Raw genomic sequence first — 22,134 nt, 5'->3', positions numbered from 1 at the left:
ACGTACGCTCTCCACTTCCCCACAGCCTTTCTCGCTCGCGTTCTTTTTTTCTCCTCTTTGTCGCGTCGCTCTTCTGCCATCCGCCCCCCTCTCCTCCCCCACCGTTGTTTTACGAGTTCTGCTCATTTCTCGCGCTCTGGGAAGATACTCGCACGGGGGAGATACACATTGGGAGGACAGTCGACAAGCGACAAGATACGCAGCAACGACACACACACACGCAGGCACGCACGCACGAGGTTAGTATACAATTTTACTTCCTCCCTTCCTCATCCCCGTTCTGTCTCTCTGCTCCCTCTCTCTACGTGTGTCTGAGCCAGCGTCTAGCAGTAGTAGTAGTGCCTACGAGGGAGTTTCAAGGTGGTTCTCGTTCTCCATCCCCCTTTCTGTGGCCTTGCATGTGTGTGTGTGTGTGCACTTCCCATCATCGCCACCACTTCCCTCTCTCTCTGCCTTTCTTTCTTCGTTGCCCTCCTTTCCCTTCCTCGCTCCCCTCGCCCTCCCTCCGCGCACTTTCTTCTTTGTCCCTCTCTCTTGCTCTTCTTTTGAGCCCCCCTCTTCCCCTTCCCCTGCCGCCACTTCCCAGCTGGGAAAGATCGCACTTCACATATCCCCCCGCCTCCGACCTTGTGTTCTCTTATTTCTATTCCCCTTCACTTGTGCTTTCTAACCCCCCCTCCGCGCAGCGACAACGGCCACCCCAGTAGAGCAGGCAGAGAAGCTGTTTCTCTTTGTACTGCGATTCGGTAGAGGGGCCGTACCGTGATTCCCTCGCCGCGGCGTCTCTCTCTCACTCGCTGTGCGCGCTTCTGGCCATCATTTGGTGAACCGTTTCGGCTCTTTTCTGTTCCTGTCTTTCTCCAGACCCACCACACATCCTGTTCTCCCTTCCGCCTCCCCGCCCTTCGTTCACAGCCATGTCTGCCGGCTCGAAGAACTTCTACACCTCGATGGTTTTGAAGTCGAACTACCCCGATGCCCAGCCTCCGACGACGATGGGGGCGCCACCGAAGAAAGGCCCCCAGCCGTATCGCAGTCCGTGCTACAGCAGTGCACCAGCTAACCCCACCACCGCCTCAACGCTGACACAGCCTTTTTCTCTGCCCATGTCGCTGCAGAGCCCGCAGATGCTGCCGGCGCACGTTTCCCGCCCGACGGTGCTCATTCCGATGCCAGGCCACGAGACTAGTGACTCCTCGAAGCAGTCGGGCAAGATGTACACCCACAACCCCTACGCCTCTACCTGCACCACCCCGTCCACGTGCCCCTCGCAGAGTACCAGTATGGAGAGCAGCAGCTTCACCTCGTCCTACATGACTGCAATGGCACATCGCCCCATTGCCATGACGCCGCCGCACTCCAGCTGCGCCAGCACCTTCCCGGTGTACGCCGCGTCGGAGGGCAGTTGCTGTGAGGCCGGCGCGCTGGCGAACATGCTGGAGGATCAGTTCCTCAGCGTCCTCGGTAACATTCCCTCGACGGCGATGTCGTCGCGTGGCCGCCATATTCTCCTCAACGTCCTCCGGCTGCAGCACATGGATAAGATTCAGATGATTTACGACGAGCTTGTGCCGCAGTTCAACATCGTCGCGATGGACCAGCACGGCTGCCACGTGGCGCGCACGCTCATCGAATACATTTCCACCCCGAAAATGGAGGCGTTGGTGCCGTATATAGACCCACATGTCATTCGGCAGATGGCGACCACCACACAGCACACACGCCGCGTTCTGCAGGCAATCTTCGAGCACCACAAGTCCGATGCACTTATGCCGATCGTTGAGGTGGTGACGTCGGACTGCCAGCGTCTCTCGGTCACGCAGCAGGGCTGCATAGCGATCATTCGCATCATCGAGTACGCGAAGCCGGCACAGAAGCGGACGCTCATCAGCGCCCTTGTGCCGCTCCTCTCCACACTGGCTAAGAATCAGTTCGGTAACTACGTGGTGCAGTGCATCCTCAAGAACATGGAGGGGTACGTCTCTCTGAACGACTTGGTTGGAAGCTTCCAGGGGCACTGGGTCGAGCTGTCGTGTGACAAGTACAGCTCCAACGTGATGGAAAAGATTGTCGGAATGCTTCAGGGGAGCTTGCGCCAGCGCATTGTCAACGAACTCATCTTTGATGTCGCGCACCTCCAGTGCCTCATGCAGAACAGCTTCGGCAACTACGTCCTGCAGGCTGTGATTGGCAGCGCGGTGAACCAGTACGAGTATGGGCTGATTTACGACGCCGTCACCCCGCTCTTGCACACGAGCCCGTACGGGCACCGGATCGAGGCGAAGCTGAAGAGTCGCTGCGACGCTCTGTACAGCAAGCCGGCCCCGGCAGGCGCCACTCCAATGGATGCCATGAAGAAGTAGAGAGCGACGAATGGCTTCCTCCCTCCTAGCCCCGTCTCCGTCCTGTTCCCCACCACCACCGCCGCACAAGAGCAAGAGAGGGAGTGCAAGAGAAGTAGCGACGCGGGAAAGGAAGCCGCATTATTCCATAGCGACGAAAGAAGAGAAACATGCCACACGCGAGTCGTTCGCGTCGTGAGCGCAAACGGTGGCTGACACCGCCGAAAGCAAGAGGGCCTTCCGTGTAATCGCTGCGTGTGTGTCCATGTCAGTCCCTCCCCCGTGATGCGACGCGATCTCAATCCACTTCTGTGCGAGTGCTTGCGTCTGGGCGCGGGTTTGCGTGTTTATGTATATATATATAGATACCAGCGCAGTGACGAGCTCCTTGATGACGATGATGGTAGTGATGGATGACCCCTTTTCTTTGTTTCTTTCTCGTCTCTTCTCTCGATTTCGCCGCCCTTCTGTTGTGCGATGGTTTCTCGTTGATCCCTTCCCGTCTTTGCTACGATGCGCGTGTGTTAGTGCTTCCAACAACGCATGTTTTCCTGTTCCCTATCTGTTTCTTCTCGTTTCATCTGCCTTCGCTACACGCAATCTTTTCTCTGCTCCTCTCCTCTTCGCCGCCGCTGCCTCTGTCCAGTTCCCCCCTCCCGCCCCCCTCCCGCTCCCCTTTCGATCACCGATACGCACACACAAGCCCCACTTCCGATACGTCTTATCTCGCTATTCCTCTTTCTCAGATAAACGAGCGGTGACGGAATGAGGGAGGGAGGGTACGAGGCGCTTGACGCTGGTGGCAACTGTTTCCGGGGGAGCGCCACAACGCTGTTCCTTCGCCGCACCCCTATCCTCTGTTTATCCGCTCTCTCCGCACTGTTGCCCCCTCCCCCCTTCTCCCCCACCCCGCTCGTGTGCTCCGCACTACTCGCCCCTCTTGTCTTCTTTTGCGTTCCTGCGTTTGTGTCAGGCCGTGATGACGGGGGGACACCCCAGGGCGTGGTATCCCAATGCCCAGTGATGCCACACTCTGTGCGTGGAGAAGCCAAAGCAGCCCCCCCCCCTCCTATCCCCTGCCAGTGCCGAGCTACCTGTGGTGGTGGCAGGGTCAAGTGCCTACGACGGAGAGGGCGATCAGAGCGATGTATCGCTGCTGATATCGGCGGCCAGGCCCCGGATGGTGCCGCGCGCGAGCGACGTGCGACAGTGAACACGCCTGCACCAGCCGTAGAATAGGCGGAGTGCCAACGTGACTCGACCGCCCCTCACCCGAGGGCCTCTCACACTGCCCACTGGTGTGCGGAGCCTGAGCCGCCGCGAGGGGGACGCCACTGGGGGTGGCGACCGGCGTGATGTGGGAGCGGCTGTGGGGCGACCTGCGGAGCGCGTAGTAGGTAGGGTGTGGTGCCCATGCCCTGCTCAAATGGCGGAGTCGGCGCATTGCTGTAAAGCGCGTATCTAGGGCTGCTTGGCACCGCACGATGGGGCCTGTGGCAGGCCGAGGGGGGAGGGGGCCGGGTGGCCTTGACCTCGTGCTCTGTGGCAGAGAGTGGCCACGAGGGGGAAAAAGCTCCATCATCATATCTTCACACCCTTCTCGCTCGCTCCCCTTTCTGTTTCCCCTTATCTCCTCCTTCCTCTCGAAGCTGTAGCTCACCCGCGCTAGTAGGCGCCACGCCAGTGACGCCGTCAGCAGGACTTCAGCGTCGAGTGCACGTGGCTGGTATGCCACAATGTTTGCCTTCGTCGGTGCCTGGAGGAGTGCCCGTCCACGGACACAAGCGCACCCGTCTCCTCGCCTGTGATATTTTCTCTCTCCGTATGGGCTTTCTGATTAGTATGGTTCTCCTCCTCGATCCCCCCGGTTAGGCGGACTTTGTCCTCTGTCCCGATTTTCTGGTGTGCGCCTCGGCTTTCTTGCTTTTTTTTCCCGTTCGCATAAATGGCTCTCGTGCTCGCTCCTCTCTCTCTGTGCGCGTCTTTGCGTGCTTTCTTCTCGGAAGCCTTAGGGACGCGGGGTGTGCACCACCTGCGTGTCGCTCACAGTGTTGGACGGCGTCTCTAGTTCGCTGTTGAAGGCAGCGCTGCTGCTGAAACTGTTTTGTGTGTTGTGTGCTGCTGCATCGTTCCTGTTCGACATTGGCGCACTGTCTCACGTTTTTCTCTTTTACCTCCTCTCCTCCTTACGAGCGCGCTGGCGCACACACCGCCCTGTTTCCCTTTCCTTCCTTGCCCGAACTATTTCTAACGACGTAGTTGAAATGGGAGAGGGGGTGGGGGTGGGGAGAAGGCACTCAGCGACTCGATAGAGCCCGTTTCTGGTGGCATACATATACCCCGTCCTGACGTACGGCGGCGGCTGCCCTCGACGTCACCGTCACGTGCGCGTGTCGAAGAGAAGAGGGTGGGCTGTGTGCGGGGGGGTAAGCACGGAAATCGCCAACGCTGTTGCGAGGAAGGCTTGCCATGTGAAACACTTAGTGGTGAATGTGAGTTTTAAGCATAGTTGTTTCCTGTGTGCGTCCGCGGCGAGACGCAGCAGCAACAAGGCAACAATGTGCCGATATGCTTGTCCGCCCACACCCGAACACAGCCAGCCACCTGCGTTTTCGTGCCGTAGCTGCAAGAGCGCATTCCCATGTTGCTTCGCTTTTTCTTTGTTTCACTTAGGTGTTACGTGTGGGCCGAAGCCTCAATCTTCTCGTTGTTGCTGGTGTCGAGCACGTGGGTCTTGGTCTCGGAAGGAGACTGAGGCATCCAACGGTGCATGTACGTGTGCGTGTAGCGTCTTGTCGGTGTGCAAACACACAGGCAGACATATGCATGTTGACGCAGGACTACGACGCTTGTGGTGGTGTGCACGCCTGTGTCTGCATACGTTGATTCTGTCCCTTTTCTTCTTCTGGGCTGTCTTCTTTTCGCCTTTTCCCTCTCTTCTCCAGCCGGCAGCCAGTCGCACGCCGCGTTGTTTTCACCCTGGTGTTGCCCATTCTCTGTCTCCTCATCACCGTCCTTCATGTCCGACTCTCTTTCTCTACGGTCTTTCGCCTCTATGGGTGCTGCTCGCTCGCGTCTTTTCGTGTCTTGATAGCCCGTTCGGCCCTCTCTTCTCCTACTTCAGTCGCCGTCTCCCCAAGGGAGCGCACGTGGTAACAGCGCCCTCTCCCGTATGTGTGTGTGTGTCTATGGAGAAGTGTGGAGAGATTTGAGTGTAGACGCACAGAGGCAGATAGGAAGGGAGTTGAGTCTGACCTTACTCCCCGCACCCGCACAAGCACACCGCGGCCACGATGCGTCGAAGATGAAAAGAAGGACCATAGACGTGCGAAGAGTTTTTGTTTTCTTCTCAGGTGCCGAGCATCTGAGATCCTGAGGAGGGCAGGGATGGCGTTTCCCTCCCCCTTTTTGCTTTCTCAATCTATCCAGGCACCCACAGATGTACATGCATGCACCACAGGGGAGACGGATGGGGTGACCAGAGACTGTGGACTCGCTCGGCTTGGGCACACGCGCGTGTGAGGCAATGCGTGAGACATGAGCGAGCTGGTTGCCATGTGTGCGTCTGTGTGAGTGCATATGGGCAGGCTCCTTCATGTATCTCGCTAGGTCGGAGCTCTGGATTAGCAGCGAAATTCAGTACCGTAAGAACGACTATGCTGGGCACCAATCAAAAAATTACGAACAGAACGTGACACAGAGACACAATGCGGAATGCCCTTACGAGGGAGAGGGGTGGCTGCGGTAGTGCCGTAGGTGGTTACTCAGAGCAACGCCAAGTACGGCGTATCGCGCAACATGCGTGAAGACGGGGTACACACGCGTAGGGGAAGACGAAAAAGGAAGTGGGGACCGCATATCAAGGTAAGTGTGCCGATGCTTGTCTCTCTTTCCATGAGCAGGGAACTCACCGCTCAACAGCCCGCGTGCCGCTATTTCCACTTCAACCGGTGCATTCCGCCATTATGTAGTTGATGCGCGCACAAGCAGCATCTGTGAGCGATTCCTGAGGCTGACTCCACCAGACTCCGATCCAAACCCCACATTGTCCATTTTCCTCATTTCCCGGCTTCTTTTTCTCCCCTCTGCTCCCTGGACGTGAAAGCCTCTTCTGAGCACTTGCCATCTGACGCAGCGACTGTACACGCGGTGGCGGCCACACATACACACACGCATAATACGGCTGCGATTTCCTTCACCGCTGCGCCTTCTCCCCGCTCGCTGTAAGTGTCTCTCTTTCTATCCTCTCACTTTCTTTGTTGAACGACTCCGCCATGAGCGTTGAGGTGGTGCGTTGCACTGTGTGCGGCTAGGACGACAGCGATGCGCTTCGCCGCCGCTGATGCTATGCGTTTGTGGAGGAGAGCAGGATTAGGGGGCAGAGACAGCGGTGTGAGAGGCTCCATCATCGCTGCACGATCCCTCACTCTCCTTTCACATTGACGCTGTCTCCCCATGCCTGAAGCTACGAGTCATGCATGCGGGCGTCGTAGCACTGAGTATGGTGGCCCATGTAAGAGTTCTGGAGATCCAAGACGGCGGCTATGACACTTTAGAGCCACTGGTTTCTCAGAAGGCGTAGCTCTCGAACCCCGCGACGGCTTTCCGCGTCCGTTTCCTGTGCCATGGTGGTGGTGTTGAGGCGCTGTGGTTGGAACAGCGCCCGTACCCTCTACAGCTGCTTTCACGCATGCCCAAGGCAAGTGCTATCGTAGCGGCAATTCGCGTAGCTCTGTTCTCCCGTCCGCCCTCGTCTTCTCCCGAACTCGGTGCCGCAGGGCCATCTGAGATCTGTGGCAGTCAACTGGCGGTGCATTCTCCTAGCCCTGCAATCTCCACCTCCGACGCACTCCTCATCGAAGTTTCCTACGCGCTCCAACAACAGCTCCTCGTGGCAGAGAGCCGCGTAGGCGCTGCTTTCCACGACTCTGTACAGTGCCCCACCAATATCGACGGGCGTGTCCGCTGCTTACAGACTTCTTCTCACGGCCCCCATAAGGTGGAGGTAGTTGATCGGTGTCCACAGACTTCTTTAGCTGGCGTGCACACCGACGGAAGCTGACGCTCTACCGTGTTTCGCTCTACGACACTTTCCTCCGCTCACTCATACACGTGCGTAGAGCTGCACTGGTATTCTGTGTGTCTGATTGCTCCCGTTTCCTTCTTCACAGACGTCATCAAGCAAGAAGAACGCAGCACAACCTCTCCCGTGGCCTCAGTCCTCACATCGCGTTCTTGGTGAGTGAGTGCGCTCCACCGTTCAGCGACAGCCTTTCTTTTTCTTTTTTTGTTTCTCGCCTCCAACGCTGCGACACTCGATGCCATTGGCGCCGTCGTCGCTTCCCTCCACAACTGTTTCTCTTTCACGCATCCTCGGTGAGCTGCGACCATGCCACGGCCCGCAACTTGCTTTCTTCCTCCTCCCCCTCCCCTGCATTATCCGAAGGGCACCGCGCCAATTTCTCCGCTGGGTCGCCGCCACTTCCTCACCACCTCTTATGACAGGATTGCAGACGCTGTCTCATGCTTCATCGTAGTCTCGTGCGCACACAAGCACAAAGGTAGGAGACCATTCCAACAAGGAGGATGCATTCTTCCAGACCGAGTCGTCCGCTGGTCCTAGCAAGGGCGTCGTCAGTGCTTTTGTCGTGCCGCACCTTTCACTCGCAGCATCGCACTCCCATCATTCCCCAAGTACACGTCCGTGACGGGCCCACGGCGCAGCGAATCCACGTTGGCTATTACCTTCACCGTCATCCGGTTGTGAAGCACTCTCCACATCCCCTCGAAGCAGAGATGGGCTACCTTCTGGAACGCGAACAGCAGCGGTACAGTCGGCACGAGTCTGCCGAGTCGGCAACAGCGTTCTTCGCGAGTCGCGGGCAGGCCATAGATATTCTCGGTCGCACCGACCCCAATCAGATCAAAGGTAACTTCTTCGGACTGGAACTCTACCAGGATGCCATGAAGGTGGTGATGCAGCGCTACACCCCAGAGAAACGCTTGACATCCGCGGACCTGTGGCAACCGAACACCTTGGGCGACGCGCCGCCGCCACGCCACACGCTGCACCGCAAGCTAGACGACTTTCTATACCTTATCGTCCAGGAAGGGGCAACAGGCAAGTGGACCATTCCACACACGGCGCGCAAGGACGATGAGTCGCTCCGCATGACGGCCGATCGCGCCATCTCCTCCCAGAACAACGAGGGGCTGGACTGCTACGTATGGTCGAACGCGCCGCAGGCGACAGTGTTCCTGAACGACGACAACACGCGTCTATTCATCTACGCGGCAACGTACCTCGCCGGCCGCCCGCAGTTTGCCTCGTTCGACCCCAAGACGAAGGATCACGCGTGGGTGACCCGGCACGAGCTTCTGCAGTACAGCGACACCTTCAAGAGCGCAGAGCTGCTCAAGGCTCTCCTCGACATCAGCGCCGACGGCACCTTCGAGGCTTGATGAGAGCAGCACTGCCGCTGTCTCTCTCTTCGATCTTGCATAGTGTGGCCTTGAGCGGGTGACTCTTGCTTTCTCGTGGGCCCTTCTTCCCTCGTCGTCACAGCTCCGGGTTTCTTCTTTCCTGATGGTTACCGAGTTGGCTGTCCAATGATGTCGACGACGACGTCGTGTCTAGGTTTCTGTGCGTATGAGTATGCGCCTACCTTCTTCACTAATCGTACGCGCTTGAAGGCCGCCAAAGTAAAACGAACAAACCACCCACGCACAGGCACGTGCATCCACGACACACTGCGCATCTGAATTGCCGTGAAGGGAGGCCAGCGACTATGCCCGCTCTCTCCACCTTGCATATATATATATATTTTGCGCTTATCTTTTCCGCCGCATCCTTCACCTCTCTCTTCACTCTGTCAACATATGCGTCTGTGTCTCTCTCTGTCTACACCCTTGCCACGCGTGCTCTCTTCCCTGCTTCCCCTACTTCATGACTTCCTCCTCTTTCTCGTCTCTCTTGCTTCTCTCGCTCCCGTTTGTGCGTGTGGCTCCGCACTTCCCTTTCTCCTACGCAGCCCTCCCACTACCACGCAGCTTGTCATATCATACTGTGTTTCATTGTATGCATCCGGCGTGAGCAATTCTTTGTGTCCTCAACCGCTCTTTCCTTTCGTCTTTCATCGCTGTGCTTCCTCTCCCCTCAGCGCCCCCCCTCCCCCTTCTCGCACACGCACGCACAGTGGCACAGATACATACAGAGGCACTCCTCCTCTCCCTACACTATCTTGCAGTGCCCTCTTCTTCCCCCGCCTCTTACTCTGCCCGTCCCTCTCCGACTCTCTTTCACGTTTCGCAACACCAGTATCAACCATGGCCAAGGAGAAGCTCGGCTTCAAGATCCAGGGGAAGACCGTCTCCTACGAGGGTCACCCCGAGCGTCGCCCAAGGGACCTGATGGACATCTTGGTCAAAATGGGTGTCGGCGAAGCTGGCGTGGTGACCACCTTTCGCGAAAATATTGAGAACCACCGGGAGTTCACCGACGAGCAGGTGATGGTGATATACAACGAAGCAAAAATGACGCGCGAGAAGAAGGCTCGCGCGAAGGCCGGCAACCAGGGTGACTCAGCCGCTGCCGCCGCCGCTCCGTCGGGCGCCGCCGATGAGGCGGAGAAGCCGCAGAAGATCCTTCTTTCCTACCGCGGCAAGCAGCTTTCCTACATAGGTTTGCCCAGCGGCAAGCGCAACGCCGTGCTGCAACTCCTCTCCAAGCAAGAGGAGCTCACCCGGGAGCTTGCAGTGGAGACGTTCCGCACGAACCTGCCCAGTGATCCGTCCACGGAGGAGGAGATTTGGATCTTGGTGCAGGCAGTCAAAGATCGCAAGAGTAGGAAGAGCCAAGCGAAGGGTCAGGATGGCGAAAGGTCCCGCGGTAACGGTGCGACTGGGTCGCTTGGGGCAGGCAGCAGCGCCATGGACAGCATAACCGGTATGTCCGAGAGGGAGCGCGACGACCTGAACAACTTCATTCTTCAGGTGCTGCAGCAGCCGGCGCCGGATGTGGCCGCCCTCTTACATGAGAATCCGAAACCGCGCAAAGACGAAGACAATGCGGAGCTGGCACTGACAGCGCGCATGTCGGGTAAGATTCCGGTTTACCTGCAGGAAGAGAACACCAGCAGCACGAAGCTCATCTACGCCACGCCCCACATGAGCTTCGAAGATTTTTCTACCATTGTCGAGAAGAAGTGTGGCCGCAAGGTGTCGCTGTCCTTCTACGACGGTGACGACCTCATCATGATGGATGATGACGACGTGCTGGCCATGTTTCTCGAAATGACGGTGCAGAACGACCCAAAGAAGGTGCGCCTCATTTGCTCCAACCCTGGAGTCCCAAGGAAGGCGGCGAATGACCGGATGATGGAAAACCGTCAAAATACCCTCAGCGGTCCTCCGCAGGTCTCAACGACCAAGGCATTGGCGTACTCGAACGGCGAGCTCAACGTCGCGGAGACTCGCACCTACTTTGGCCACTCTCTTGCCGTCTACTGCTGCTGCTTCTCGCCCAGGGGCGACATGTTCGTTACGGCCAGTCGCGACCGCACCGTCCGCCTGTGGAACTTGCGCACCGGTGTCTCCACAGTCATGAAAGGCGGGCACAACGGCTTTGTGCTGTCTTGCGACTACTCGCCAAAGGGCAACCGCGTCGCTTCCTCTTCTGATGACCGCACTATCAAACTGTGGAACACGTCGTCATGCAACAAGGTTGCCACACTCAAAGGGCACGAGGACAAGGTATACTGCGTCAAGTACAACTCTAGCGGAGATCTCCTCGTGTCCGCCTCTTGCGACACCACAGTGCGCGTGTGGAACGCCGAAAGTCAGGCGAAGCTGGTGACGCTGAGGGGCCACACCCTCGCCGTTTTTTCGTGCGCCTTCAGCAACAGCGATAATGGAAAGTTCGTCGTCTCCGGCAGCGATGACCGCGTTATAAAGCTGTGGGACTGGGGCGCCGGCAGAGAGATCCTGTCGCTGGTGGGTCACATCGGCACCGTGTGGACGGTTGTCTTCTCCCACAACGACAGGTATGTTCTCAGTGGCAGCATGGACTATGAGCTCATTCTCTGGGATTCAATGACTGGCGCTCGCCTGCGCTCGATGGACGGGCACAAGACATCGGTACACCACGCCATCTTCTCCGAGGACGACGCGTACATCTTCTCCTGCGCCCGCGACTGGAGCGTCATGGTGTGGCGCACCGAAGATGGCGAGCATGTAGAGACCATCATTGGTCACCTCAGCACTGTCTACCACATGGACATCAGCGAGGACAAGTTGCTCACCTGCTCTCTTGATGACAAGATCAAGCTGTGGAATATCAGGCGCCACTGAAGTTGAGCACCAGCGGAAAATGTGGTAGTGCGAACACTGGCGGGAGGGGCACGTGCCAGCCGCAACCGAGAAAGAGATGTGGGCGGGAAGGCACATGATAGGTGATACAGACACTGTACCCGTACACCATTCCTCTTTTCAGCAGCAGTCCCGCACGCAGAAAGACACTCGGATTTTTCATTGACAAATCAGGTGGGTCTGAAGACGATTTCAAGAAGAAGCGAGCGTTCGTATGTACCGCCCTCCTCCCTCCACCGATACTGCAACACACACACACACACACATTTTACGGTCTTGCCTACTTTTTTTCGTTTCGCTCTCGTCAGTTCCACCGAGTCCTGACTGCGTTTGGGTGCCACGCGTGTGAATGTGTGAGCGCCACCGTTGGCCGACCCTTTTCGCTTTCCTGCATGCTTTTTTCTTTTCGTATCTCTACGTCCTGCTCACAGCGCATCGACCTCTGCCAGAGGATATCATTTGGCAGTGTCGTTTCTTTTGCTCTTTTTCTCTCTTTGCCACCGTTCTTGCGGGCCAACGGCACCGTGCTCCCCGCTTCTCTGTCCCGCGACCTCGACATTCATCTCTTCCATGCTTCTCCCTCTCCCCCTCCGTCTCCCCAGCTTTTTGTCGTTTGTGCATTCTCATCTTTTCTTAAGTGATGCTTCAAAGGAAACGAAAACAAACAAAAAAAAGGAACATCAGAGGGTGAATGGACGCGATACAGCAGACTATACACGTCCCCTCATTCCATCCTGCCTACTTCTCTCTCATCTCTCTCCCCTCTTTTACTCCTTTCACTTCTCTTCTTTTTTACTTTTCTGCGGTGCCCTGTCCCTCTCTTTCCCTGTGTTCGTGTGGGTTTTCTCTCGCATGCCTTTGTGTCTCTCTCTCTGTGGCTGATGATCCCAGCACAGCAGCTCGCCGTGACTCGATCTCGATTCGCTCTCGGTGTTTCTTATTTTTCTTTTCAATTCTCTTTATCGGTGCCAAGGATGTTGCGTTGTTGTTTCCCTCTTTTGCACCTCTCCATTGCTAACGAACGCTCCATAGCGGAATAGGGAGAAGGAGAGAGAGGTGATTGCGCGCGTGGATGGCACCACGACGACAATGACAGAGGTGGGAGGGTGGCACATAGGCAACCGCAGTCTGGGTACTTCTCTAGGGCGATTTTTTTTTCCGTTCTCCTTTGGAGTGGAGCACCCACTCCCCTCCCTCTCTCGTCTACTCTTTCCAATTCCTCCACCTCCCTCGTCACCCCATCCCTCCACGCGTCCCACTCTCTCTCCCTCCCTTTTTTGTTAGGTCCTTTTCTTTCTTACTTGTTTCGACTCTTGACGCTTCTTCTCTTTTTTTCTTTGAGCCCTCTTTCAGCGTCTTGTGTTTGCGTGCTTCTCTTTCTCACTCCACAGATCCCCGTACCCGCGTGATGCACCAGCGCTGCCCTTTTTTTCTGGTGCATTTCTCTTTACTGTTCATGCTCGCTCTCTCGTCTAGACTTCCTTCTCAAGCGCCGAGGAACAAACCCTTATTTTGAGAGATGTTTGCTTTGGTGTCGCGCACGCTCGTGTGCACTCCCACCGTGGGAGAGTGTGGTTTCTTCTTTCCACTTCTCTCTCCTCTCGTGTGCTCTTTCTTCTTGTCACGCGTAAGGTCACTATTGGGCGACCGACCGGCAAACCCCCAACTTCCGAATACTGCCGTGCACGTGTGTGTGTGATGTGCGCCAGTGAGCGCGCTTCGATTGTTGATGGACGTGCGTTTGTGTACTGACACGTAGGCCAGTGCCGAACATTGTATGTGGATTGTGCGCGTGAGGTGCGGGGGTGTACACGCTGCTACACGTTCCGTGTGCTCTTCAAGGACAAGCTTGCATCTCTTCTCCCGAGAGCTCATGCACAATTCTTCCTCGCTTTGCACACAGCTCCGCACACACGCGCACTTTACTTGCCACTACCGAGGGACGTAAAAGCGGGGCAGCAATGCCCCTTCCCCAGCTTGCCTACTCCCCTCTATGTTGTTGCTGTTGCTGCTGTTTTGTCTCTCCTCCTTTCTTCTCGCTACACTTGTTTTCTATCTACGGGACAGAGGCAGTTCTTTTTCCTTCTTGCTATTTCTCTCTCGCTTTCACTACGCCGCCTCCTCGTTTACCCCTTTTTCTTTGACTGATTTAATTTGGGTTGTGCGGGTGACTGTAGACTGTTTGGACGCGTGCCGGAAAAAAATGATAAAAACATGAAGAACGATTGTGAGCGTCTTGTGTATCGCTGTTCACCCATTTTTCTCTCTTCCTCCATGCTCTTTATTTTCGTTATCTTGTCCTTTTTTTTGTGTGTTGTCCCTCCCATTTGCTGTTGCCCAAATACGAAGACCGACCGCGCAGAGCCGAAGAGACGTGGACACACATTAAAAAAAAAGTAAAGAAACACAGACAACACACGCACGCACAGACACACCGACAAGAATCGCGCAGGGGTCACGGACAAAGCACCACAACGAAAGAGGTACACAACAAACAAGCGGGTCGACACGCTACACAGGCACCCGAAAAACGCTCTCCTATTGCCATTCCCTATTGTGATACCTCCTTCGCATTCTGCTTTTATCTCCCTCCTCCTCTGACATTTTTGTGATTTACCGTTGTTTTTGTCTCTCTCTCTGCGAGTATCTCTGTGTGTGTGTGCGCCAAACATCACCATCGCCATCGCCATCGTCCCCTACTTTCTATTTGCCCCTCTTACGTATCTCTCCTCTGGTATTTTCTTGCTGTGTTGCCGATCTGTGCTTTGTCCGCTTCCCTTTCCATTTTTGTTTCGTGGTGACGCTCTTCTCTTTCTTTCACTTTCTCCATCATGGAGAGATGTGGAGTGCACACACGCGTGTGTGGGTCAGTGCTCGGCGCCGTTGTTGGTCTCGTCGTCCCGTGTGTGGGCATCTCTCTGTGTGTCCCTCCCTAGCGGTTTTCTTTCTTTCTGTTTTCTCTTTTCGTTTTTGTTTCGCCGATGGGCGGTGCCAAACGCCAGCGACTGACCAGCACACAAATGCAGGGGGGGGGCTTCAAAAAAAAAGGAAAAGAGCTACTCGCTGTAGCTGGCGTGTACCGCCACGGACATCGACCGCCACACCCACCCCGTTGATGGAGGATGACAGAGAAACGGATGAGCATACAAAACCGCAAAAGAGAGATGAGAGCAGAGGATGCGCACAAATATGAGTGAGATGCTTAGGACTCGATTTCTGACAGCAACCCTTTACACTGTCGCGCGCTTCTGCCAGCTGACTCAGAATCTCCCTTTTTTGGACTACTCAGGTTCTTTCGTGTCGTCGCTCTTCGCCGTTTCTCTTTCTCGTTTATTTTGCTCTCTCTCTCCGTGTGCACTTGTGTGTGAGCCCATGTGTATGCGCGCCTCCGCGAGCTGTGGATTTTTTTTCCTTCCTCGCTTCTTTATTGATTGCTGGTGTCTTTTACCCACTTCCTAACACAAACTCTCCAACAAATTGCTGCAACGAAAAACGCCTCACACCATTGCTTGACCCCTTGAGAACGTTCTCTATACTTGGTTGTGCGCACACACACACACACTCAGCGGATGTGTCGTGTGAGGAAAAGGCGAGAGAGAGGGAGGCAGTCGAACGGTTTTCTGGTGTCCCTCGTCTCGTTGCCCCTTGAATTGCGTGCTTCCGGATGCGAGCCACTATGACTCACCCGGCCACCGCGTCTTTCACCTCTCTTGGCCATCATCGACAGCAACGAGTACACGCGGCACCCCGTGTGTGCAACACCCAGCGGCTGTGCACCACGGTCCAGCTGCTCGTGCTGCTGGGCATACCTTGCTGCTCTTGTCGTTGCACTGTCATCAGGCATGCTCGCTGGGTGCATAGAGGGGCACCCCTCTCCTCCTCCGCCTTCACTGCTTGTGTTTGTTCTTCTCTTGTCTCTCTGCGCATGAGCCTCTTGCGCATCCGCACTACCACTAGAGAAACATATACATATATTCACTTATTGCCTGTGAGACCTGATGGTGCCAACCACCTCACCGTTGTATCAAGGCCTGGTGCCCACTCTCTGAGGAAGCCATGCAACTGTAGCCTGCCATAGGGTACGGCTGCGGACACTTGGCATTGGTGGACAGGTCTGCTCTGCCGCTGTGCCGAAGAGACTTGGGGTCATGTTCACTTTTGTAGCACCGCACTGAAGATCGTGCCCCCGGCTGACAATATACTTGTATATATGTCAACCTGCGCATTCATTCATAGAGCAGGAGCTCAAGGCCACCCGGCCCCCTCCCCCCTCGGCCTGCCACAGGCCCCATCGTGCGGTGCCAAGCAGCCCTAGATACGCGCTTTACAGCAATGCGCCGACTCCGCCATTTGAGCAGGGCATGGGCACCACACCCTACCTACTACGCGCTCCGCAGGTCGCCCCACAGCCGCTCCCACATCACGCCGGTCGCCACCCCCAGTGGCGTCCCCCTCGCGGCGGCTCAGGCTCCGCACACCAGTGGGCAGTGTGAGAGGCCCTCGGGTGAGGGGCGGTCGAGTCACGTTGGCACTCCGCCTATTCTACGGCTGGTGCAGGCGTGTTCACTGTCGCACGTCGCTCGCGCGCGGCACCATCCGGGGCCTGGCCGCCGATATCAGCAGCGATACATCGCTCTGATCGCCCCCTCCGTCGTAGGCACTTGACCCTGCCACCACCACAGGTAGCTCGGCACTGGCAGGGGATAGGAGGGGGGGGGGCTGCTTTGGCTTCTCGACGCACAGAGTGTGGCATCACTGGACATTGGGATACCACGCCCTGGGGTGTCCCCCCGTCATCACGGAATTTGATAACTGCGCCGGGGAAAACGGGAAGAACAGGACATAAAAATAGGGCACAGGGTATTCGAGGCTCCTGACCGGACGCTATCCAGTTTCCTCCCTGAGCACATCCGGCGTGCGCCCAGGTTATCCCCTATTTTCCGCACGACGGACTTCACCGCCTTGTGCCTTCGAGCAGGACCCGGATCGCGTTCTGCTTGTATGAGAGGGTGCAGTGCAGCCAGGCCTGTCTAGCGCCGATGGTGCAGCACGTATGTTTAGGTGAGTGGATGTGGTGAGGAAGGACAAGAAGATCCCGCTTGACGCCAGTCCTGATTCGACGACGGACAGCTTGTCCTAGATGAGAGGTATGTAGGCGCAGTGCAACAGAGGCAGGTGAGCTGTGGTTGTGTGTGTTCGCACTCGTTGACCTGCTCATGGTGGAATGGTGCGTTGAAAAAAAAATCGCATTGAGGCGTGGCGAAAGGCCAACAGGCGCCTGTTTCCCGGCCTCTGTATTCCCTTGCACTCCACTCACCACATCGCCAGGCTCCCTGTCGCTTTCCTCTCGCAGACATAGCGGAGGGAGTGCGCAACCAAACCCGTGCCGACACTTTTATATTCTTGTCTGTTTCACGACAACTCTTCCACAACTTCGAAGACGTTTCTCCTCAATTTCTCATCACCACGACCACCGCAACCTCCGCTGTTTTCTCTGTCCCCTTTCTCTGGTCCACCACCAGTCTCTTGCGCGAACCCCTGTGCATGGTGTCACAGAGACGCACTTCGTTACTGCACACGTACCACGCACAACAGCCGCACCGCGGGTGTTGTCCTCCCCCATTCATGTCCCTTAGTGCACTGCCTCTGGAGGGGCTGACCGCGATCGCAGACTTTTTCGAGCCCGCCTCGGTCCCCCTCACCTTCACAAGCGTCTCGCCCGCTGGGCGAGTTGCGGGGGAGCTCGCTGCCTTCGCCTGCCCAGCGCACTGCTATGGCCATGCCGCGTCACCACACACGCCAATGCTGAGCATGGACCCGTCCCTCATGGAGCGTGTGGCTGTCATAACTGACACGCACCACTTGAAGAATGCGGAGTGGTGGATGGTGCGGAGCCGCTGCCCCGTCGACGACGACTCGCACCCATACCCTCTCCGAAGCGTGTACTTCTGTCTGGGCTCGGCACTGGAGCTGTCTGTGGATCTCCTCGCCCGCGTGCCTCTCTGCGCGTCCACAGTAACGAAACTCAACCTGAATGCCCGCTGCGACAGCCACAATCACATCTCGAGCCTCGGTGCCATCTCTCGCCTCGTCCATTTGCGCGAGCTCATCATGAAGAACACGACGGTGCTGCAGTCCACTTGCCAGCTACCCATGATCATGACACAGGAGCTACACGCGGTCTTCCGTAAGCTGCGCAAGCTCGTTGTTGGCGACTTCTACCTAGTGAAACATCTCCCCCTGCACGACCTGCCAGAGTTGGAGGAAGTAGACTTGGGTGGAACCGGTGTGACGAACGACGTCGTGCAGGCACTGTCGAGCTGCCACCGCGTGCACACCCTCACACTAAGCGGCTGCGTCGGCATCGACTCCTTCGCTCCCTTGACAGCGCTGACGCGTCTTTCTCAGCTTGACGTGTCGCACACGCGTCTCGACAACACAGGGCTTCTCCACCTCTGCTGCAGCTGTCCACAGCTGTTCTTTCTAGCACTCAATAGCTGCAACTGCATCACCGACTTCTCTCCTCTAGAAGCGCTAGAGGACCTGACATACCTTCACGTGGCCCGAACGCGCTTCCGCAACTCTGACCTCGAGCGCATCCATGCTCTTCCAGAGCTGGAGGAGGTGCACATGTCATCATGCCGCGGCGTGGACATTTTCACGCCGCTAGCGGAGCTGCGAACGGTGCGGATGCTTGACGTGCGGGACACGTGGATGGACGACACCGGCGTCGAGTCTGTCGCGCGGTGCTGCCAGCTGCTACGCCTCAACATGAGCGCCTGCCCCGCCATCGAGCACTTCTCTCCGCTTGCACGGCTCTCGTTGCTGGAAGAGCTTAACCTCTCTTGCTCGCCGGTGACGGACACATGCCTGGCAACTCTCTGCACCGCCGCGTCGAGTCTACGCGTCTTCCTGCTCAATGGATGTCGTCTTGTGAGCGACTTCACACCGCTTGGCAGCCTTGGATCACTCGAGGAGGTCGGTGCCTGCGACACAGCCTTCACCGACGCCGCACTCGAGGCCGTGGCACAGTGTCCGCAGCTGACGAAGCTGCACCTGCACGTGTGCACCGGACTCACATCGTTGGCCCCCTTAGCGGCTTGTTCTCATCTCATCTACCTCGGCATCGGTGGCACGCGTTTCTCGAGCAATGCTTCTGAGCGTGAGTGCGCCTCTCTCCAGGAGCGCGGCGTGCGACTCAGCCATCAGGTGTATCTTGGCACGGACTTTTAGGTGCCCCTTGATGTGGTGTCGTACGCATTGCACTAGATCACCTTCCCTGCAGCGCCCCTATACACTCTGATGGAGATGACGCCAGTGCGTTCAAGAGCGGAAGAGACAGTGGCACTGCTAGTCTGTGATATCTGCATCTCTCTTTTGGTGATTCAACTCTTTTCTTCTTTTGTTTCCTTTGCTGCTGCCCTTTTCTCCTCCTCTTTTCTCAAACGTCCTTCATGTACGCGTGACACCAGTGAATATATGTGTCTGTGTCTGCGTGCACGAATGCACTGCCTCATGGCCCCCTTTCCCTTCCTCTCTTTTCTGTTTTTTTTTTTTTCAATCTTCCGTCAGGGAAGAGCAGATGCGCCCTCACATCTTCTTCGCCAAAGTCGTCACGGTGTCAGGGAGCACGCAGACAGACCCTCTCTGCTCTCTCACTTTCCATCCCACCCTCAATCATACGCTCCATTTCTGTCTTGTTCTCGCGCTCTGTCTTTGCTTATCACTCTGCTCTGTGGTGCCAGTCCTATCTTTGCCAATTGACGCTTAAGGCGCTAGAACGTGAGGCTCTGTTATTTCCTCTCTTACACTCAGTCATCTGTGCAACCAACATCTCTGCTTTTCATTTTTCCTCGCGTCTGCTGGGAAAGTGCCGTGCTGTGAGATGCACAAGTGCGAAACCCGTGCGCACGTGAATACACATATATACATGCTCATACATGCGCACAGCAGCCGCAGGTACGGAAGTCTGGGCTTCCTATACACACACCCTGTCAAGTGCTAGCCCAGATTCGGCTCTCATCGTGCAACAAGGATGGCAGCTTCTGCACCCCCCTTTTTCCTCCTCTTCCTTCCAACGTGCTCGTTAGCATAGCCTCCACACCTCTCCCCACATGAGCACCTCTTCGGACCTTCCATTTTCGTTAGATCAGCAGCAACACCGACATCCCCATACGCGACCCCAAAATGAAGGATGCCGACCCCTCCATCTGTCTAAAACGCCTCTTTCTTCCGGTCTCATGCTCTTCCCACTCGCCGCTCGTTGATTCCCTGGCCCTTCCATCTCCGTGTGTGTCTTCTGTTGCTGCGTTCCGTGCTGTTTGAGTGTACTCCCTTTATAGCCCTTCTCTTCCTGTTATTCTTGCTTTGCCATCTCTACTACAGTCATCACCGCCTTTATCGTGAGTGTCGTGCAGCTGTTCAGTAACCATCTCTGTTTCTGCCTATGAGTGTGGAGGTGGAGGCTACGTCACATCTCACACTCAGCACCCCCACGCCCATCATGCATGTCCCAAGCTGACGCACCAAGGCACACACGATCAAACGAACGACACCATCTGCTCTACCTTTTTCTATTTTCCCTTTGCCTTTCTCTCTTTGGCTGCCTCTCTTCTACGGCACCGCGTGGGCTTCTCCCTCGCCTCGAGCCCCGCGAAACTTTCTTACTCACTGGATATATGTCTCTTCGTGTTCCGTTCACTGTGCCTGTGCGACACATTCCTGAGGCTTGACTCACCTCTTCCGTTCTTTGCCTTTCATCTTCCGTGTTCCTCATGCTTCACTCACTCGCTCCCACTCTCTCGTTGTGCCTGTGCTACACAGACGCACATGCATGTGCGAGTATCTGCGCGTGACTTTTTGTTCGTCTGTCTGCGACGACCCCATCATGCTTCTGATGTGTATCGACTTGTCCTGAAAGGCGTGTGAACGGTTCCTGCACTTGGACAGTCGACTCCTACGTCTGTGGCCCTGTCGCCCCTTCCCTTGAAGGGGGAAAACTGCAGCACCTTTTTTTTGTGCCTTAGCCGCTGCAGCTCACTCCCAAGGTGCGCTGGCCTTGTGTACGGCGTTGAGTGGTGATCTTGCCCGCTCTCCGCATCGCCTTTGGCTGCTGGCACCGCTGCACCAATGACTTCGCCCGCCCTCCTTTCCCGGATCCAATGGCCTCCGTCAAGTTCGCCTCTTCTCCCACTCGTTCTCACTCTCTCCTTCTCTCCCTCCGTCCCTCGCTCTTTTTTGGACTGACTTCCGCTGCTGCTCCGGCAGCTCTTCGACTCTTTCTGAGTTCTCAGCTCATCTTCTTACTACTCCCTTTTCCACCAACCCCCCCAACACAATCCAAACATGGCCAAGGGCAAGCGCTCCTCTGATGCCAAGGGCAGCCAGAAGCGCCAGAAGAAGGTGCTGCGCGACAACATCCGCGGCATCACATGCGGCTGCGTCCGCCGCATGGCGCGCCGCGGTGGCGTGAAGCGCATCTCTGCCGAGATCTACGAAGAGGTGCGCTCCGTGCTGAAGGCCTACGTGGAGGACATTGTGCGCTGCAGCACAGCCTACACCGAGTACGCCCGAAAGAAGACCGTGACGGCAGCCGATGTTGTGAACGCGCTGCGCAAGAAGGGCCACATCATGTACGGCTATGCGTAGGGCAATCGCCACACCGTAGCTTGTACTGGGGATGTTGACAGCATACCAACACTCCCTGCAGCTTACACCCACCGATAGACTTCTTTTTGTTTCCGTATCTTTCTCCCCTATTCCCCCTTCCCTTCCGGCCTACCCTGCCCTACCCCTTCTTCCCCCCTCTCCGCCACTCCGCCACCCCGTTTCACCACAACAAAACACGTTATTGTCTATGGACGTGCGTGTCTCTGTGTGCGTCTGGGTATGAAGCTGCTGGAGGAGGAGAGTAACGTCAACAAAAAGGAAAAAACACCTGAAACAGTGAACAGGCAAAACTGACGAGAAGCAAACGGGGACCAAAAAGAAAACCGCGCAAGGCAACGATGCACCTCTCTCCTGGCACAACTGATGCTTCTGTGCACACGGGCCCACGCGCCGACTATTTATTCGTATTCCCCTATGTCTATGCGCATCGTTCATGCACTTGAATGACGGAAAAGTAAAAAACGCTCAGGTGGCGACGGCGCCTTTCCCGGACCTCAAGGCATTCATCCACGACTCTCGCGTTCTCTCCTTTTTCCCCTTTTCGACTCCTCTCACCACCCCGCCATATGTAGAGATGACAAAGCGGCCATACAACACGCTTCACTCCTCATGTCCGTGCGTCTGAAAACCGTACCCCTTTTCTCCTTATCGCCTGCCCGTTCGCAAAGCTATTGCGTACCGCAACTCACCAACCCGCCGATCGGGCACCATATTTCTGGCGCACGGCTGATGTCACAGGATGCCGTCTACGCCCTTG

The 22,134-nt window shown here is 56.4% G+C and overlaps 5 protein-coding genes across 5 annotated transcripts; all 5 read left to right on the top strand.

Annotated features, from left to right (window-relative positions):
* Positions 1-950: 950 nt before the first annotated feature.
* LMXM_06_0050 (conserved hypothetical protein) lies at positions 951-2,363 on the top strand (the record flags this gene model as incomplete). Its single annotated transcript, XM_003871968.1, has 1 exon — positions 951-2,363. One exon carries the CDS (start codon positions 951-953, stop codon positions 2,361-2,363), a length of 1,413 nt encoding a protein of 470 aa, XP_003872017.1.
* Positions 2,364-7,928: 5,565 nt separating this feature from the next.
* LMXM_06_0040 (conserved hypothetical protein) lies at positions 7,929-8,804 on the top strand (the record flags this gene model as incomplete). Its single annotated transcript, XM_003871967.1, has 1 exon — positions 7,929-8,804. One exon carries the CDS (start codon positions 7,929-7,931, stop codon positions 8,802-8,804), a length of 876 nt encoding a protein of 291 aa, XP_003872016.1.
* An 864-nt stretch (positions 8,805-9,668) lies between these two features.
* LMXM_06_0030 (conserved hypothetical protein) lies at positions 9,669-11,690 on the top strand (the record flags this gene model as incomplete). The annotated part of the gene is made up of 1 exon (XM_003871966.1): positions 9,669-11,690. The coding sequence occupies one exon, from the start codon at positions 9,669-9,671 to the stop codon at positions 11,688-11,690; it is 2,022 nt and encodes a 673-aa protein (XP_003872015.1).
* A 5,643-nt stretch (positions 11,691-17,333) lies between these two features.
* On the top strand, positions 17,334-18,941 carry LMXM_06_0020 (conserved hypothetical protein; the record flags this gene model as incomplete). The annotated part of the gene is made up of 1 exon (XM_003871965.1): positions 17,334-18,941. The coding sequence occupies one exon, from the start codon at positions 17,334-17,336 to the stop codon at positions 18,939-18,941; it is 1,608 nt and encodes a 535-aa protein (XP_003872014.1).
* Positions 18,942-21,053: 2,112 nt separating this feature from the next.
* LMXM_06_0010 (histone H4) lies at positions 21,054-21,356 on the top strand (the record flags this gene model as incomplete). The annotated part of the gene is made up of 1 exon (XM_003871964.1): positions 21,054-21,356. One exon carries the CDS (start codon positions 21,054-21,056, stop codon positions 21,354-21,356), a length of 303 nt encoding a protein of 100 aa, XP_003872013.1.
* Positions 21,357-22,134: the final 778 nt, after the last annotated feature.

Source organism: Leishmania mexicana, chromosome 6 (assembly GCF_000234665.1).
Source record: "Leishmania mexicana MHOM/GT/2001/U1103 complete genome, chromosome 6".
In the NCBI taxonomy this organism is placed as follows: domain Eukaryota; phylum Euglenozoa; class Kinetoplastea; order Trypanosomatida; family Trypanosomatidae; genus Leishmania; species Leishmania mexicana.
This window is presented reverse-complemented; position numbering and strand designations above follow the sequence as displayed.